This window comes from Pteropus alecto, unplaced genomic scaffold (assembly GCF_000325575.1).
Source record: "Pteropus alecto unplaced genomic scaffold, ASM32557v1 scaffold161, whole genome shotgun sequence".
NCBI classification, from domain to species: Eukaryota; Metazoa; Chordata; class Mammalia; order Chiroptera; family Pteropodidae; genus Pteropus; species Pteropus alecto.
The window spans coordinates 4,492,680-4,510,965 of NW_006432943.1; the positions used below are offsets into that span (position 1 = coordinate 4,492,680).

Genomic DNA, 18,286 nt, shown 5'->3' on the forward strand with positions numbered 1-18,286 from the left:
TCTCCCAGCTAAAATCTTATTATTCTATTATTCATTTTATTCCTTCTCCCTTCCCATTCAATGTTCTAAGACATAGATTGGTAATTAGTCAAAACTGAGGAGATCATCTATCAAAATAATCAGACTTAATGTTAAAAGCTATAAGAACTTGGAACAGAAAAGCTTTTTCTTAATTCATTATAAGATCAACTCATTCACAAGGAACCAGACAAAAACACTAAAAAGAGACATTAGAAATAGAGAAATATATTTATCTTTTCTATTCACATAAAATCTTATAGAATAAAGAATATTTATCTAAATATACTTATATTAAACAGTTGAATTTCTACTCAAAACAGTGATATATCAACAAAATGATGTACGTTTAAGGTTATGAAATATATCTTTGTCAGCGCAGAAAAATGTCACTAGGATTACATAATCAATGAAAGTGATGAGACTGTCTCCTGACCCTGTGATCAGGCCACCTTATATTTAATTTCTCAATCAGTATTCCTCCTGAGGATACTGCAAAAAATTATTTTGTAAAAGTAAATAAGAATTGACAAATGAACAAAATAATAAGGCTTATAAAGGGAAAATAATAAATTTGCCTTTCAATAGTACTTGTCTATTATAAATGAAGATATAGTAATTTTTTACATCTTTTTAGAAGATTTTGAAAACCTACTATATCTGTTGTGGAATTTTCCATGCAGCTATTACATTCTTTTATACAACTTTAAGGTCTGGGAGACAAAAAGTGACAGTGATAAAGGATCATATGGACATATGGAAGAGACTTCCTTAAAGTTATCTTTTCTAGTCAATTCCGTTCTATTTAAGAGTATTTTCTTAGCAAATTTAAACAAATGGTTATGTACGATATTTTGTGTAATCCCAGGAAAGGAAGATGTATGCCTCTGTAACGACCACTGTTAGAAATGACTGACCCTCACAGATCCAATGTTCTCCCTACATGAGATAATGTATGTGAAAGAACATAGTAAACTATAGCAAATTTTGGAACTTATTATTGAGATGACCATTCCAAGGCTGACCCAATCATGTGTTTCATCACAAAAATTCCTTCTAAGTGGCAGGGTTCATTTTATAGTTATGAAGGGATTGACACAATTTGGCAAGGAATCAGGATCTTAAATATCTAAATCTTCATGTCTTGCCTTCATCATCCTTTTCTTCATACAGATCTCAAGGAAATGTATGAACAGTGGTCAATGCCAAATACATACATGCTTTTTATTACTATGAAATTCCGATATGGTCTCCCCTTGTGAGCAGAATTCCTGTAACTCAGGTCAGAAGCAGGAAGAGCGCGTGAAACCAAAGCATACCAAGCAGCCTCCTTCCCCCTTTCACTCTAGGCTCTCAGATGATGAGAAAAGGGAAGTCAAGGAGAAGCACACTAAACAAGCAAGGGGAAGATAAGGGGTTTTCTCAAGGGTCTGTCCTCCTTGAACAGAGTAGGGTGGAAGTAGAATAGCTATATTTTTCCCCCCTTCCTTTAACTCTAATCTCTATGCAATAGCAATTACTTTTTTTTCCTTTATATAAAATATATACTTTGGTATATCTGTGCCATACTCTAGGTATTATAGGTTTTTGTTTACTCCTTAACTTTTTTTAAAAAATGAGTTAGGTGTTTTAGAGAAGCTGCGATTAGATCAGAGACGCTATCGGACAGGTAACCGGCTGCAAAGTCATATTAATATACCTTGCTTAGTAACTGTTAAATGATTTTCTCAAAAATTCATCCTTTATGTTTTTTGCTTTATAAAATACTCATTATCTTTTGTCAACATACAGGAGTGGCAATATGCATCATACTTATCAAAAATGGGCTTGGTGTCCTTGGCTTTGAAAGTGAGAAGGTCTAGGCTGTGGTTTAGATTGACTGTTGGTAGGTAATATGACCAAGGCCTTTATTTTTTCTTATAAACAGGGGCTAAGATTCAAGTATTTAAAGTTCAAGTGTTTTCTAAACTTGTGTCTGACACAAATAATAAACGTTTTGCATGAAAATAACTAGTTAAATTAAATATCTGCTAGTTTTAACAGCAATATCTTAGACATGAAAAGTGAATCCAATTAATGATAGAAGATTTTTTTCAGGCATTATTTTGTAAATCCAATAGTAAGTAATTAAATACATTTTATTGAGTGAGAAGGCAGGAACATTGGAATCAGAGAGATATAGGTTTAATTCATGCCTTCTTCAGCTAAATGGCCTTGGCAAATTGCTTACCTTCCTCAGCTTCATCCCTTCATCTCAGAAATGAAAAGAATAGCACCTATATCTTAGGGTTTTGCTGAGGATAAAAGATAATGTAAATAAAAAACATAACGCAAATATGGTGAAATACTCAACAGGGAGTTAAAGGAGCGAATAACATCAACATATGTCGACATGGATAGATGATCAAAAACTAGAGCAAAACCAGTAAGAGACAGAATGAGATGGATTGCACAGTAACATTTAGGTAAATACACTCATGTGGTACCCACACAAAACAATACCATCATTGTTTATAAAGGTGGATTGAAAAACACACTATATATTGTGTGAAAGAGTAAGTGCCATTGGGATGGTAAAAACTGGGATTTTAGATGGGAAATGGAAAGAGACTAAAATTAAAGTGTTTTGGACATGGATTAGTCATGACGCTTGCTTGAATTTTGTGCATGTGAGGTCCAAGGGGAAAGGAAAAGAAAAACAATGTTTAGCACAAAGTCCACCATATAGCAAAAGCTCAATATAGGTGGCTGTTTTTGTTACTAGAGTGAGGTCTTACACAGCAGGGCTTTATTTGCACCAATTTGACTAGCATTTCTGAGCTTACCAACATTTACAGAGATATGAGTTGAGCCAACAGAATCAAAAGGCTAGAAAGAAACTATAAGAAGTAGAGAACAGAAATAATATCTTTTCGCGATAGAGAATAATTGATACTAATCATAACAGCTATTATTTGTTGAGTGTTTATCACGTGCTGAACAATAATTAATTAATTTAACCAACATATATTTATTGAGTGTTTATAATGTGTGAGACACTGTTCTAGACATTGGAAATATAGCAGGAAAACAACAGCTACAATGACAACAACAAACCTAGCTCTTATGGAGCTTATATTCTACTGAGGGGTGAATGCCAATAATAAGTAAAATACACAGAACGTTAAATGTTGGTAAGTTCTCTGGAGGAAACAACAAAAAAGAAGAAAGGAAGATACGGAGTGGGGGTGACTGAAATTTTAAATAAGGAGGTCAGGGAAAGCTTCTCTGAATGACATTGTTCCAAACCATTTCATATATTATCTCTTTTAATCTTCTCAACACCCTGTTGAAGAAGTTACTTATATAAACCACGATTGGTATTTTCAGATGAGTAAACTAGAGCCCAGTCTTTTGATGCCTTTTCTAAGGTTTGATAGCTGGCTAAGCCATAGAGACAAGATTAGGGTTTGGGCCACCTAGTCTGGAGCTGTCCCCTTATGTGTCACCTCTCACACAGGGAGTTGGAAGGGGCCATAGGGGGTTTCACCAGAATGGGGAGCAGGAGTGTGGTTTGGTAAAGCACTGCACAATATTATCATAGTATCCATTTTATATTTTGAGAGACTAAAATAAATATCTTTTGTTTAGGTGGGGAAAAACTTCAGAAAGTAAAACTGGGCAAAATCTCCAGGGCCGGTGGGTCTACCCAGTGGTTACAAAAGACATGTCAACTGTTTTCCATTAAGAAATTTTGATTTGGTCCAACCCTTTCAATTTATTTCTACAGGACTAGGAGTCTCAAGATTGTAAATGACTTCCCCAACTTCCTAAGGCTTGTTTGTTGCAAAATCAGAATGGAAAACAGCGGGAAAGACTAATCAACTAGCACAACCACAGCAGCTGGGCAGGGTTGCCCAAGCCTTTGTGCGTTACTCTGCATGGCTGGCCCAGCCAACTGCTCTTGGCTGTATTGACTTCTCCTTTAAACTACAGAGAGGCTCAGAGAGCTGGAAGTGAATTACTGAGTCAGGGAGACCCACTTTGCAGGAGAGAAGAGGGAGTATAATTAGAGGAAGAAAAGTGAGAGGAGACACAGATAAAGAAAACGAGGGTAGGAAGCAGCTAAGAATAGGCAAGGTGAACTTCAAGATGACTGTTTCACCCCCAGGAAGGAGAAGGGAGGGAGAGGAGATAAATGATAAAAGGTTTCTGTATCCCAGTAATCCTAATTACAGTCCTACAAGACAGGTATGAATAGTGTTGTTTTATGTATGGGAAAAACCGAAGCTCAGAAAAGCTACTTTACTTACTCAAGGTCACATAGCTGGCAAGAGAGTCTCCTGACGTTTTAAGTTTTTTTCTTTCCTTGAGTCTCTTTCTTCCCTTATTTGTTTCCATTGTTTCTTCCCTCCAGTTTCTTTTTATTTATACAAGGTGAAGTATTGAGGTTTTTACCTTTTTTCTAAAATAGTTATCAAGTATCCAATGATAAAGTATGTGGTTACCGTGACAACACAGCCTTTACTGAGGACTGACCTCCCGTCTTTGCCTCCAGAATCATGTTTCACAGCACAGGTTCCCTTCCTTTGTGGAACTTCTAACAGCCGCAATTTTACATTTTGTTTGGGTAACCTTTGGGACCAGCCTATTTTTGCCTGAAGTGTGCCCCCCGCATTTTCCACAATGCTTAGTACCCAGGCTCTCCGTAAATAATTGCTGAGCAAATGTTTTTGTGATCGCTCCCAGCTCTCTTCTGAAAGTTACATGGACAGTAAACCTTAGCTCATAATTATGTTAATAGATACTGTATAACGAGTCGGGCCGGTATTTACAGGTACTACACAGGTGGATGAACACACACACACACACACACACACACACGCAGGTGTACGGCGGCGAAAACGCACGCGACCAGAGCGAACCGAACCAGCGCTGGTAAACACCGCTGCGCCGGGCTCCGCCGGCCTCCGCAGCGTGGGAGGGAAGCCCGGCGACCGCGCTGGGGGAGTCCCGCGCCCCTTGGGACGCGTGGGCCGGTCCCAGGCACAGGAGGCGGTGGCGGGGTGGGCGGTGAGCTGCGCCGCGATTGGTCCGCGCCTGCGGAGCTGGGCGGGGTTGCGGCGGGAGGCGGGCGCTTGGAGCTAAGGGGGTGTGCGCGGCGGCCCGGCTGTAGTTCCAGTGTAAACAAGGAGCTCGACTGGTTGTGCGGGATTTTTTCCCCTCTTCTTCCCGCGCGCTTTCGCTCCCTGTCCTTTGGTGGCACTTGTGGGCGCGAGACAAACAGCCGGAAAGGCGAAGACCTGGGGTTCATCTGCAGGTGGGTTGCTCGCTGGTGAGGCTGTTTTCCTAGTCAGGACACAGACCCGCAGCGGGAACGCGCGATCGTGCTGCGCGCGCGTCTCTCCCGGGCGGCCCGGGAGCTGCGCCCCCAGACAGCCTGGCTCGCAGACTGTGCCCCGGCTGCCGGGCGCAAGCGGGGACGCTGGAGAGCCAAGGGCGAGCGAGCTCTTACTGGCGCACAGCGCCTGGCAAAAGCCAGAGACCGAGGAGCCCCCTGTCCCTCCACCGAGGGCCCTTGGGGCGGTCCCAGGAGCGGACCCGGTGCCAACAGGTGCGGGGCCCAGCCTCTGGAGCTCGGGTGGGGAAAGGTTTGGATTTTGTCTTGTTTCTCTTGCCCCGATCCTGCAGCCAGGATTTCTGTTTCTAGTTTGGTACAGTTTTTGAAGATTTGTCTGAGTTCTGGTCATGTCTATCCTTTCTTCATTCTCCCTTCCTGTGCACAGCTAGGTTTCCTTCTACTTCTTGGCTAATTTTCGTGTTTGTGTGTGTGTGTGTGTGTGTGTGTGGAGGGGGGCCAGTTTATATTTAATGTTGGAGTCTTATAAGCTAGGGTCTGACTTAGGAAGGGACAAGGGAACAGAAGTCATGTGCTCGACACCGACGAGGTGATATTCTTTCATCCCCCGTTGAACTGGCGAACTTGGGACACACCGAGTTGCCTTGCTCTTGCCCGTGCTTAGGTGAGTCGCCGCGGGTGACCTGGCCAAGAGATAATAACGTGAACTGGGGGTACCTGGGAGCCTCAAGGGCAGCCAGCTTGCGGGGAGGCTCCTCTTTCTAGGGCAACGGTGGGAAAAACTTAGTACTGTACTAGAGAAGGCGGCGAAACGCGGAGGGGGTATGTATGCTCTTGTGTGTATGTGTGTGTGTAACTGTGTGTCTGTGTGTCTGTGTACCACTCGAATATTGCTTCGCATCTTACCCCAACCGAACTGGCGAATTCAGGCGAAAGCAAGTAGCTAAGTCCTCTGACAGTGCAGAGGGTCGCACAATTGTGGTAAATAGCAGGCGGAGCTCTCTAGGATGCGACTTCTCTTGTGAATGTTGATGTATCTGTCATCACTGATTAATTCGATTAATTCGGTGGATACAGTGTGTACAGATGACTATACACTCAAAGTTGTGTACGTGTGTTTGGGCCGAAAGAGTCTCCTAGGAGTCTTTCGTCAACAGCACCATGTGAGGAGGATCAGGAACTGCTGGTGTGCATAGATCTATATTTAGCCCTGGATGATCTCTTGTGGTCGAGGGAGGGTCTCTAAACGGGGTGCTTTTTAAAAGGGGAAGAGTCCAGGGATTAAGGTTTCGCTCTCTTGAATAATGTCTGGTACAGTCAGACTCAGATGGGGTGAATAATTATTCTTTCCTCTCGAAAAGAGTAGCTGGAGCTTGGCATGTGATGGCTGCCTTAATTTAAAACATAGTTGTACCGTGGTTTGAAGCCTATGCTAAGAAATAGGGAGGTTACAATTAACCAGAGTATGTATATACGGTTATGGGAGATTTGGGAGGAAAATAACAGGTCAAATGAGGTTTAGAGCAAATGTAGAATTTGCTCTAAAAGAAATAACAAAAATAAAAATTCTTGGCTGTTGAGATATTCGTAGAAAAAAGGTGGCAGCTTGTTAGACCCTATCGTTAATAGTTATTTTATTTGAGGGAGGGGAGGGGAGGGGAGACGGTGGTTGAGCCAATGAGGACCCAGGGCACTTTTGACAGAAATCAGGGTTCATAAGCAATGATATGTTATGCCTTTGGAGCAGATTTTCTAACAAGGATGAGAAGATCAGCTGCTGATTCGCAAATTTCTTCTTGGCATTCTTCCACTACATGTCCGTCAATCCTTTGTTTTCCTAGAGGTGGCAGCGTTTCTGGCTGCTAAGCATACTGGCCTTGGACTTTTTGATTGTCTAACGGAGTGTTAAATTCTTAGGATTTATTTCTCCCATGTGCATTTTCAGTATTGCTCCATTTTATGTGCTCCATTAGACAGTTAATTTGGTACTACCACACCTGATACCTGGGGATCATACTGTCTTTGGAATAGAAAATCACCAGAAAGCATTTACATTTATCATCTTTTCCACCTCTCACTTAGCATCTAATTTAATTTATTCTTAGGTACATGTTTTTAAGTATTTATCATTTATCGTAACAATACATATTTCTTAGTATATAATATATATAATATTAGTATATTGTGTATACTAACATCACATTCTTACAATCTAAAATTAACTACTAGCTATTAAACTACAGTAGGCAAAAAAAATCAATTGAGTAACACCTGTTTAGGAAAAAGAGAAGTGGTCAGAATATTGAAGAGGAGAAGCTAGGTGACAGTCTATGCTATGCAAAGTACCTAATATAGCACAGGAAGTGATAAGATCAACTGTATCAATCTCCGAAGGTGACTTGGAAGAATTGGACTTTGGTGGAGCATTTCGATGACCCCAAAGAGATGATCACCTTGGACAGGAGATGGGGAAAGGAATGTATTCTCCCTTATGTGGGAGAAGAATCTGGAATCCCTGAAGCAGAGATTGAGAATCTTGATTCTGATGCCACAAGTAATAAACGGAAAGGCCATCCTAACATTTTGTGAGATTTTAGAGACCAGTTGTACTGCTGAAAATACTACTTAAGATTTGTGGTATTTTGTTGTTAGTGGTTGAATTCAGGTGTTGCCTTCCCATCCCTTTCACTTTTCAAAAACCATAGTTGTCCTTTTTTGGTTCTTAAGAGAAATTGACAAAAAATTAGATCTATGCAACCCTCCATTCTCCTAAAATGACGGATGTCGTAGCCTAGTGCTGTGGCAGGCAGCTTTCTGCCTTTGGAATAGAAACTAGGGTCCTAGCTGATGTGATGCCCTAATAAGTCACTCAGTCTCTCCCTATAGCTGCAATATCTGTAAAATTAGATGGGGTGTTGAATGAGATGATTTATGAGTCTGTTTTAGCTCTATAATAACTGATTTATTTCACTGTACTATCACTTCATTCATATGCACCCTATATTAGTGGGGGAAGAATGAAGAACGAAGTGATCTGTAGTTAGATGTTCAGCTACTTTCTGAGTGCATGGAAATGAGGAGAAGAGAGTGAAGTTTCTTTTTATTGATGAAAATTCTGTAGAGTTAGTATTTTCTTGAACTGTGTTTTGCTTTTGTTTTTCTCCTGCAAGTGTATTTTAAAATATTAATTATTAAGAAGGTCAAGTCAGGAATTTTTTTTGACTTATTAAGTCAGTGTTACTATTTACTAAATTTTTAACTAGTCATGTTTTCTTAGGTTTTTATATTTCCTATTAATTTTCAAGATATGTCTGTATCTGGAAAATCATTCAATTGATATAAATTTTATCAGGAAACCCTGGTATGAAAATTAGTTTAACACTGGGAAAGTACAAAGAAACTTTACCGAATGGACTACCAGTATCTTTCTGTTTACCTAAAAAATTGGAAGGGGGAGGCATGAGTGTAGTTTTTCAAGAACTTGAAGCCAAAAAATAAAATTATCCCAGTAACTGTTTTTATAGTAAAATGCAAAAAGAAAAGAAAATTCTATTTCTTTACTAAATGTCTTTACTAAGTATAAAAATACATCCTTTTAGTAAAGGATGTTCACCCCATATGATATTCTATAATTTGCCTTGAGGTCTATCATGTATAAATGATGACTCAGCTACTTATTTCTTTGCTGTTCTGTGTGATAGCCAAGAGCCACATGGAGATTTTTAACCTTAAGTTTAATTAAACAAAATACAAAATTTAGTTTCTCAGTTACAGTAGCCACATTTTAAGTGCCCAGTGAGTAACACATGGGGCTAATGGCTACTGTATTGAACATCGCTGACGGGAAAATTTTCAATATCCTAGAAAGTTCTTTTTGACAGCACTTAATTAGATAATGATGATTTTGATTATCTAGAGGATCGCTTTTATTCCCCTGGGAAAATGAAATAATTAAATCTCATCATAGACGGGCACCTAAGACCTAAAGAAATAAGACTAATGGGCTTTATCAGCCAGTATATGTTTTCAACTGTACAGAATGAACAATGCCACTTTCCTAAGTCCAGTATGCCAAGATCCTGAACACTAATTTTTCGTTTTTTTTCCACCCAGCTCTCTAGCTGTACTTTTACTTTTCTAAATCAGCATGGACTGTTATTGCTGGAAAGCACCAACCCTTTCAAAGACAAGGCATGTAGAGCCATCTACTGTTAAACTCAGGAACTGCATGGAAGTTGTAGCTGATTAAAAACAATTAATGCATAAAGAATGTCAACATGTTCTGTGATCCGGTCCCACACAGTAAAGATTCATCTCACAGAGAAGTTTCAAATGACTGTCCAGGCCCATTTACAGCTACCATGTACTGAAATGTCATTTTGTGTTTTAATAAACTGCTAGTAAGATATTCCCAAGACAAAAGATGACAGATGTTAGCTTTGTTTTTCTTCCAGAGAAAGCAAAGATAGTAATTATTTGAGTCAGAATCCTCTTCCTTTATCAATTAGGAATTAGTAAGGACTTTTTTGAAGTAGCGTCTAGGACAAATCAAGCAAAATGCAAATTAATTTTTTGTACAGAAGCCTATATAACATATCAGAACATGAGACCACCATTTCATTATTATGGAGAAAACTAGGACTTCCTTTCTATAAAAACACTGATTTTTTTTCCCCCTCTTGATTGTGAAATCTACTAAACATTTGGGGCTCAGTTTCAAAGAATGTACTTATCTGGGATTTACTTTTTATTCTCATGCCAAAGAAGTGAGTTGATTCTGAGTTGTCAGCTCTGTATGTTATACTCTCAACACAATGCCTCTTTTTTTTCAAGGAGGTTAGCAGAAGTGTAGCATTTCCACAATTTTCAGAGCTGCTGCTAGAAATCTCTGCTTTTAGGACTTTGCCTGGCTGAGGAAAGAAGTGAGAAGATAATCTTTTTAGACATTTGCAAGCTCCAAATAAGCCATATTTTTAGATAGTGTCAGAAACTTGACTTTGCCTTTCACCCTGACTCAAATCCGTACTTAGATATACTCTATGAGCGTGCAGCCAATCCTTGTATTCTAAGATCCAGTAGTGCCAGTGAGATAGCAACTAGCTTAAAGCTGAAATGCATGAAGTCTTTCTCATTCAGAACTCTGGAACCTCAAATGAAAAGAGGAAGAAGATGCATCTCACCAAAGTGCAGGGTTCCTTTGGAACCTAGATGGATATTGGGGAACCAGTCATTCCAGGATATTAAATTAAGCCTCTTTTTACTAAACAATATGCTTTCAAAATTTAGCTCTGGTAAGGGAGGCCTTCCTCCACCTTAATGGGTTGTTTTTTTTTTTTTTTTTCCATTGGGACACATGCCCAGCATTTGAACAGAAGCTAAAAATAGTGATAAATATAAAGGCATTGGATTTATTAAGTATTTTATTGAAGCACTAATGAAGTAAGGATTGAAGAACACCTTTTTTTTTTTTTTGACTCCTACCTTTTCTTGCTTGTAGAAGGAAATGCTGACTTAACATTCAGGTAGAGATTTACATGCATCCTTAGCAGATGTTGAAGGATAACTTTTGATTTAGTTCCTACACTCATCTTTTCCTTGACCTCTTTTCCAATTTGAATTGTCACCTGAAACCACCTTATCCTGATGCACCTGCCTCATCATAAATAACATTGTGCAGAAGCAGTCGCTAATTCAAACACGGTCTGCTGTTTAGAAAAAGGCAGCTTTTCATCTGGTGCTTTAGTTGGTTTGAAACCATTAGGCATGCCTTTCAAATCCATTCATCCCTTAAATCACCCAGAGCTTGTTTCCTTGCTGCTAGATCAATGTCAGGCTGAACTTTTTCAGGCTCCTTGGAAGAACATAATGTATCTTTGTGACTGAATTAGCTGCCCCTGTAAGATATCTTGTCTGTCGACCAACTTTTCAGCTTACCAAATTAACTTTAAGAGCATTCCTCTTACATACCTGGGTTGGATATATCTTTACCCTTTGAGGTGTTTTCCAGCAGAACCTGTAATTCGCATGCTGATTTTGGTGGCCGCTAAACTTTCTCTTAGCCTGGTTCATTGTTTAAAAAAAACACAATCTCTTTTTCGTTGTCTCATTGCATCTTCTGTATCCCAAAGGGCTGCCTCAATTTAGGGGAAAAAAAGAAGACTATTTAAATCTCTCTTCTCAAAACAAAAGAAGTATCATTTTGAATAGTCAGCAGCTTTTCAAGTGTCTAATACAAATCTTTCTTTCCAAAGTAATGAATTGCTTTGAAGTTTGACTTAACAGTTAATGCTAGTATTTAAGTTCATGCTGTCAGGCATTCTAATTTTGGCAAAAGAGTCTGTTTTTCCTAAACAAGATTTTGAGTTAGCGGGTCCCTATAGATAGATATGTTGGTTTGGGCAAAATTTGTGCTAATGAAGCATGGCAAACTTTGAGAAGTTGATTTTGAGATTATGTTGGAAAGGGTAGAGAGGAGTAAATTGAGAGTTTATAGGACCCCAGAGACGGAAAATATTGTGAAACCTGTAAAGAGAAGGTTTGCTACAGATAAGAAGAAATCAGAACTGCATTGAGATTTAAAAATAAATAAATGGGAGCAACCTTACACTTAGCCCTTCTTCCTCTAGGAAGTCATTAGCTAAGGATTCCTAGAGTTAATAGCACCCAGGGAGAAACACTGCTCTGGATTCTCATGTCCAGTACTTGAATACTGTATTTGTTTTCTTAAACAAGAACCAAGCCAATATTTAATCTTCTGAGCCTGACTTTTCATTTCCAAAACTGAAGCAGGTTGAACTAAAGTCCTGGATGTCCAATCTGAGTAATTCTGAACAAACAGTAGTTCTTGGTGTGGATGATACTTGAGAGGAAAAAAAAAATCTACTATGTTTATCTTCTTAGGTATTTAAAAATATGCTTCACAAACAGCACTTTCTACACCATGCCGCTGACCTTTCCCCTGTTTATCAAATACATCTATTACACCAGGCAGTTGATCTTTCCAGAAAATGGCTGGACTGGCCACTTGGTAGAGATTGCCCAGAAATGATGAATACTGTGACCCATGATCTTTCTTTTGGTCATTTGTCTCATTAAATTTTTTTACTAGAGATCTATAAAGTACATACAAGCAAATATTACTGTATTTCATTGACTCTAAGATGCCATCCATTGTAAGATGCTCTTTTATTTCAGATATTGCCGAAAAAGACTGTTAATTAAACATGTTTTCTTATCACTTGACTATGTGCAACTCAATTTCAAAGATATGAAAATATAAAGAAATGTATATTAGAATCTCTGGGGCTTTGAGTCGCTCTTCTCTTGCTCAGGCCTGCTTCCACGTCTAGAAGTGTACTATCGCTTCTAATAAAGCTATTCTTTTCTACTGTTAAAAAAAAAGGAATCTTTGAAATCTCTATTTAGATGGCATTATGTTTTGATTGCAAAGGTCAGTAGCTTAAATACTTTTGTTGATAATATTGCTTTGTAATAAGAGTAATTAATGGCCTCAGTAAATCTTTGGAGGAAGGATTTATGTGGAACACATAAAATATATAAATTTTTCTAATAGCCTACAATTTGGGACAAACTGACAGGCTTTTCATTTGATGGTTAAACTCTAAAAGTTCAGAGAAGACCATTTTCAGTATAACATGGTGTAGTGTGATAAATTTTGAACCTGATATCTGAAGACCTAGGTTTGAAACCCTGCCCTATCTGTCCCTTATCTGATGTGTAACCCTAAGTGAGTTATTAGTTTTTCTGAACCTCAGCTTCTTGTGCAGTCAAAACAGTGAGGATGTCTCCCAGGGTGGCCGTAGAATCCAAAAAGGCATTTGTAGGCAGGTAGCCTTACACAGGTGGTGGCTGCTGACATTCTCAAAGCCTTCTCCAGCATGTTACACAGATGAGGGCCCTTGAGGGGGAGCCAGAGAAGTAAAGGACTGTGGAATGTGGAGACCTTTGCCAGCACGCAGGATTCCATAGTAGAAGAATGTACAGCTAAGGAAGGGAGAGGGCCTAAGGAATTGAAAAGATGCTATCTTGAGTATCTGGCAAGGTAGAAAAATATTACCAGTGTGCATAAATAAGCGTCTCTTAGAATGACTTGAGTCTCAGCAGTTGATATGTGCAAGTTCAACACTCATGGGAAAATCAGATTAGCTGATGAGCAGCAGAACTTTGGGCAAATTGGAAGACAGAAAATGACCTTTGACATACTACCTTCTTAAAATTGATTTTGAAATATAATAAGCTGTAACTCCAATTAACTTACCTGTTTGGTTTCCATTGCTATTTGTAATATTTTCTTTTGATGCCTGGTTGGAGGGGGTTTTCTACGTGTTGAGATTTTGTACCTCCTGAAACAAATCCTGTGCATGACACATTTCCAAGGACTGATACAAAAGCCTTTTGCTATTCCTCTAAGAATAACTTTGCTATAAAGAAAATTGATAGTTCTAATTTAGAATTTTGAAAGGGATGAGCAAAACTGGAAGTAATTTTCCAGATGAAAAACACAGTGGCGGGGATGGGTGGCAGTGGTGGTAAACGACTCCAAAGTTTTCGTGGCTGTGAAGAGCCAGATGAGGACTTCACTAAATCTGAGTCCTTATCTGCTTTATGGGAGTAAATAATTAAAATTACAAATACTTAATGGTGGTTTCTGGTGCCAACTCCTTAAAACGGAGCTCTGAGTGAGTGAGCCATGATTTTTTGTGGCTTAATGCGTAGAGTTAATAACCTGAAGGCAGCAGAAGTGCGAGATTCAAGGGAGTTCCTTTGGGCTCACTTGGTGCTGTGGCCACATCACTGTGTGATCTTAGCCTGGTCTTCACTTAACTTTCCGTAGTCTCAGTCTGCACGTTTATAAAGCAAAGAAATGGACCAGATCGTGATGGCACTGGGCTTTGGCTTCTCCCATGACTGTCTTGTAGTCATTGCTAATCACTTAGGACAGGGGTCCCCAACCCTCCGGCTGCACACCGGTACCAGTCCCTGGGCTGTTAGGAACCGGGCCACATAGCAGGTGAGCAGTGAGAGAGCCATGGAAGTTTCATCTGTATTTGCAGCCACTTCCCAACGCTAGCATCATTGCCTCAGCTCTGCCTAAGATCATCAGGTGTTAGATTCTCATAGGAGCACTGGTCCCTAGTGCCAGAAAGTTTAGGGGTGACCACTGACTTAGGACACATACTCTCTCACCTACTTATAGCCTCTGAATCCTTCTCATTCATCTTCACGCCTTTAGGCAAGCACTTTTAGTTGACTGCTGTTAGAAAGTGAAATATCTATTTTCCATCCTGGACCAGATGATTTTTATGGTCCTTTTGAACTTTAACATTTTCTGAAATTCCCAAATCCTGGTCAGCCAACTCCCAAAAGCACTTGATTTATTACCATGGTTTCAGAAGTGATGAATAATTAAGTGGAGAAATCAAGGAAAATTCATAGTTCTTGGCAGGAAAAAAACCAAAAAACAAAACTCCCAGGGCATGATAGAGTGAGTTTCACTCGTCATCCTGTACATGAAGAACACCATGTGGTCTGTGTGGTTTTAACCATCTAAAGCTTTTTAAAGCCAGAAGCAAGTAACCAAATCTAGATCTATATTCCCTCCAGGCTCTCAGAACTAACTTTTAGGTGCTTCTCATCTCAGGTCCCAGTGTCCCAGTTTAAGGACATTTTGAGTTTCTCTGGGCAAGGATAGACAGGCTCTTTTTCTTCTTCCTACCAAAGATAACCCATTTGTTAACGATTATATTGCACATGAATCGTACTCAAAGAAAACTGGCAGAGGAAGTTTGAAACTTGAAGAGGACAGAAACATACCTTGTCCATTGCCTTATAAAATGTTAACACCTAGTTATTTAACCATCAGTCCCACGTGGGAGGTCTCACCAATGAAGTGTGGAGCACACGTGTTAACGTTTACATTCCATAGTTCCTGTCCTTTGGCTGTGACTGTGTCTTGCGCAGGGGAGAAGCACAGCAGTGATGACCTCGATGTTAACAGATCTCCCCAGATAGAGTGATCACTTTCTTCCCATTCGTGACTATGTTTTTAGGGATCCTTTTACAGTCTTCCTCAAGTGCTGGTGTGTGGATGGATGGGACAGAGTACAAAATGCTGAAGCCTTTTCTTTATTTCTTTTTCTCAATGCTCCTTTCCCTAAATGCCCTTTTCACCTGCCAGGTCAGCTTTATCTTGGATGCTTTTTTCCAGCATCCCACTCCTGGCCGCCTGCTGCCGATGCAGGAGGCATGTGCGCATATTGTGAGGCTGTGGCCCCCATTCCTCAGAGCTGGCACAGTTGAGCTAGGAGTGAGGGATGTGCCAGTTTTGACTGGGCTCCACACCCCTCCCCCATTTGGATTCAAATGGCTTTTGGCATCTTGAAAAGAAGGATTAGCCCAGGTTGTATCCTCCTGCAGCCTCCACGCACCCTGTTCCTGTCAACCCAAGGCTGGAGTTTGGCTTCCTCTCATTGTTTGACTTCTGAAACTCTCAGTTTGGGCAGCTCCTGAATGCCTCCATTGTCCAGAAGAGCTGCCAGAACCCAGGAGTCTCTTCTCAGGGCTGGGAACTCTGTCCCTAGGAATCCAAGTAATAACTTAATAGCCTCTGGCCTCTGCTCAGCACATCCTCTCACAAGGGCTTTGTGAGTTGCAAAGCACACAGATGAAGAGGAATGTCACAGTACTCCTTGTTCTCCAAATCAGATGCCTTCTCAGCCCATGTGTTTACTGAGAACTGAGGCTTTATAGAGCCCTCCACCCCCAAAAGAATTTGACAAAAAGGGGTGAAAATCAATAGCATCCCATCTTCCAGTGAAAACTGGGGAGTCACTGTTAAATCTCTTGAGGCATCGTACATCTATAAACGCTCACACACACACTGTGTGCTTTATTTCTAGGCCTCTTTTACAGTTGCACTTTTTCAACTTTTGTTGTAGTTATCTCCTAGTATGCTCAGGGTTAGCTCAGTATTTCTTAAGTATTATGTAATACATGGCCCAAAGAACTTTGCAGGCTTACACATTTCCTCCTTAGCATAATGTTTGCCTCAGTGGGGTACAGCGAAGTGAAGTGCAGTTCTCTCCACCTTTATGACCGAATGTGAAGGACTGATGTCTGAATATGGCAGCCAGAGACTTGAATTTAAGTCCAGATTGGATCCTTTGATCTAAGCATCTTATGGCATTTCATTGAGTGAGCTCGATACTCAAAAGTATACACACATGTGTTACTCAAAGAGCAATGCACTTCCTGATGGATTCTGATGTTGTATCAGAACCTAACTTATTTTAAAACTGCCTGTTCGCTCCTTACTATTAAATAAAGCCTACTGCCTATTAAAGCTTACTTTTCTTTTGGACAGCATATTACTGACACTATGTTTTCTCCTTTTTCATTTATTTTAGGAAAGCATGCCTCAGACGCCTCCCTTTTCAGCAATGTTTGACAGCAGCGGTTACAACCGAAACCTCTATCAGTCTGCAGAAGACAGCTGTGGAGGGTTGTATTACCATGACAACAACCTCCTCTCTGGATCTCTGGAAGCACTCATCCAGCACCTAGTACCTAATGTGGATTACTATCCGGATGTAGGTATCCGTGTTCCTCTCAAACACATCCTTGGTATTCGGCAGAAATTATGGTATAGTAGTCAGGGGCTTTAGATACTACAGAATTAAATCTGGGCCGCTAAGACTTTTTCTAATAAGAAATAGCATATGGTTATTGACTGCATTGAGATCAAATTGAGCCTGGGTATGATTCAGATTTTAGTTGTCTCCATATCAATTTGTTTTCAGGGTTGGTACCACATTGTAGGAATCAGATGCCATCTAGAAGGAGGTATCCGATATGCCTGCTTGATTCAGGCATATACCTTGGTCCTTAAATAGACGTGGCAGAGAACATTGGATGCTCCCAGAATATTTAATGCCTTTTTGTTTCCAAGATCATCACTAGGCTGAGAAAAGTGAAGTTAGGGAAAATGCATAACAAAGAGAACAAGAATTACATTCGGGGTGCAATTCTGTATAGAATGGACCTCAGATGACATACTTGTTTATGTTTTACTTTGATAACTGGCATTTGTATAGATAATACTTTCTAATTTAAGAAATTCATTTACATTTCCTCAGTCTTCACACAAATTCCAAGAGGCTAGAGAGATAACTGAAATTCGTAATTTGCACATGGTCTCACTCCTAGTATCAGCAATCAAACCCAGGTTTTCTAATTCCGAAGCAAGTGATGTTTTTTCCCCTTCCCTTATGCTACAGCTGACCCTGTCAACCAACAGCTGGTTGTTGATAAATATTTCATGAAAATATTTAGACACTAAATTCATGTTTTTGTAAATATAATAATGACCTTGGTGTGCAAAGGATAGTTCGTGCTTGCCACTGTAATTCAACATAACGTTTCTTACTGAGTTATCTCTCTGTGTGTGATTTGTTACATAGCATTTTCAAATATGTTGCCACACAGGGAAAACTTACAATCAAAAGTAAAAAGAGTCCCTTGTTCAGCTCTGTAAGTGTTTATGAGTTACTAAAGGTGCCTAAGGGGAGAAAAGAACCCATGGAATTTTTCTTTTCATTGGGAGTCTGAAACTATTATAACAAATAAGCACTACTTCATTACTGGCTTCTTGGGAGACAATGTGTTTAAAGAAAAGCATATAGTGCGATATTGTATTTTATCTGATTGCTTAGCCTTTGGACAAGTAAATAGATTACTTGAAAGCCCACCTTTGACTTTTTCTTACAGCACAGAAACACTTCAGTGTGCGACACTGGACACACACTGGTGACTTCTTGAGCTGATGTTGGTTGGGTGTTTTTTTTGTTTGTTTCTATTGAGTTACCATAATATTTGGACACAGAACATGATTCTTTATGGGTGGTATATTTA

At 39.8% G+C, this 18,286-nt stretch overlaps 1 protein-coding gene across 1 annotated transcript in view; it reads left to right on the top strand.

The window, feature by feature from the left end:
- Positions 1-5,200: 5,200 nt before the first annotated feature.
- Positions 5,201-18,286, top strand: part of RASGEF1B (RasGEF domain family member 1B) — a 32,211-nt gene continuing 19,125 nt past the window's right edge. Inside the window, exons 1-2 of the mRNA XM_025043839.1 lie at positions 5,201-5,317; positions 16,783-16,965. Of these exons, the coding sequence (XP_024899607.1) occupies positions 16,789-16,965 (177 nt within the window). The 5' untranslated portion in view covers positions 5,201-5,317; positions 16,783-16,788. The remainder of the gene's footprint in view (positions 5,318-16,782; positions 16,966-18,286) is intronic.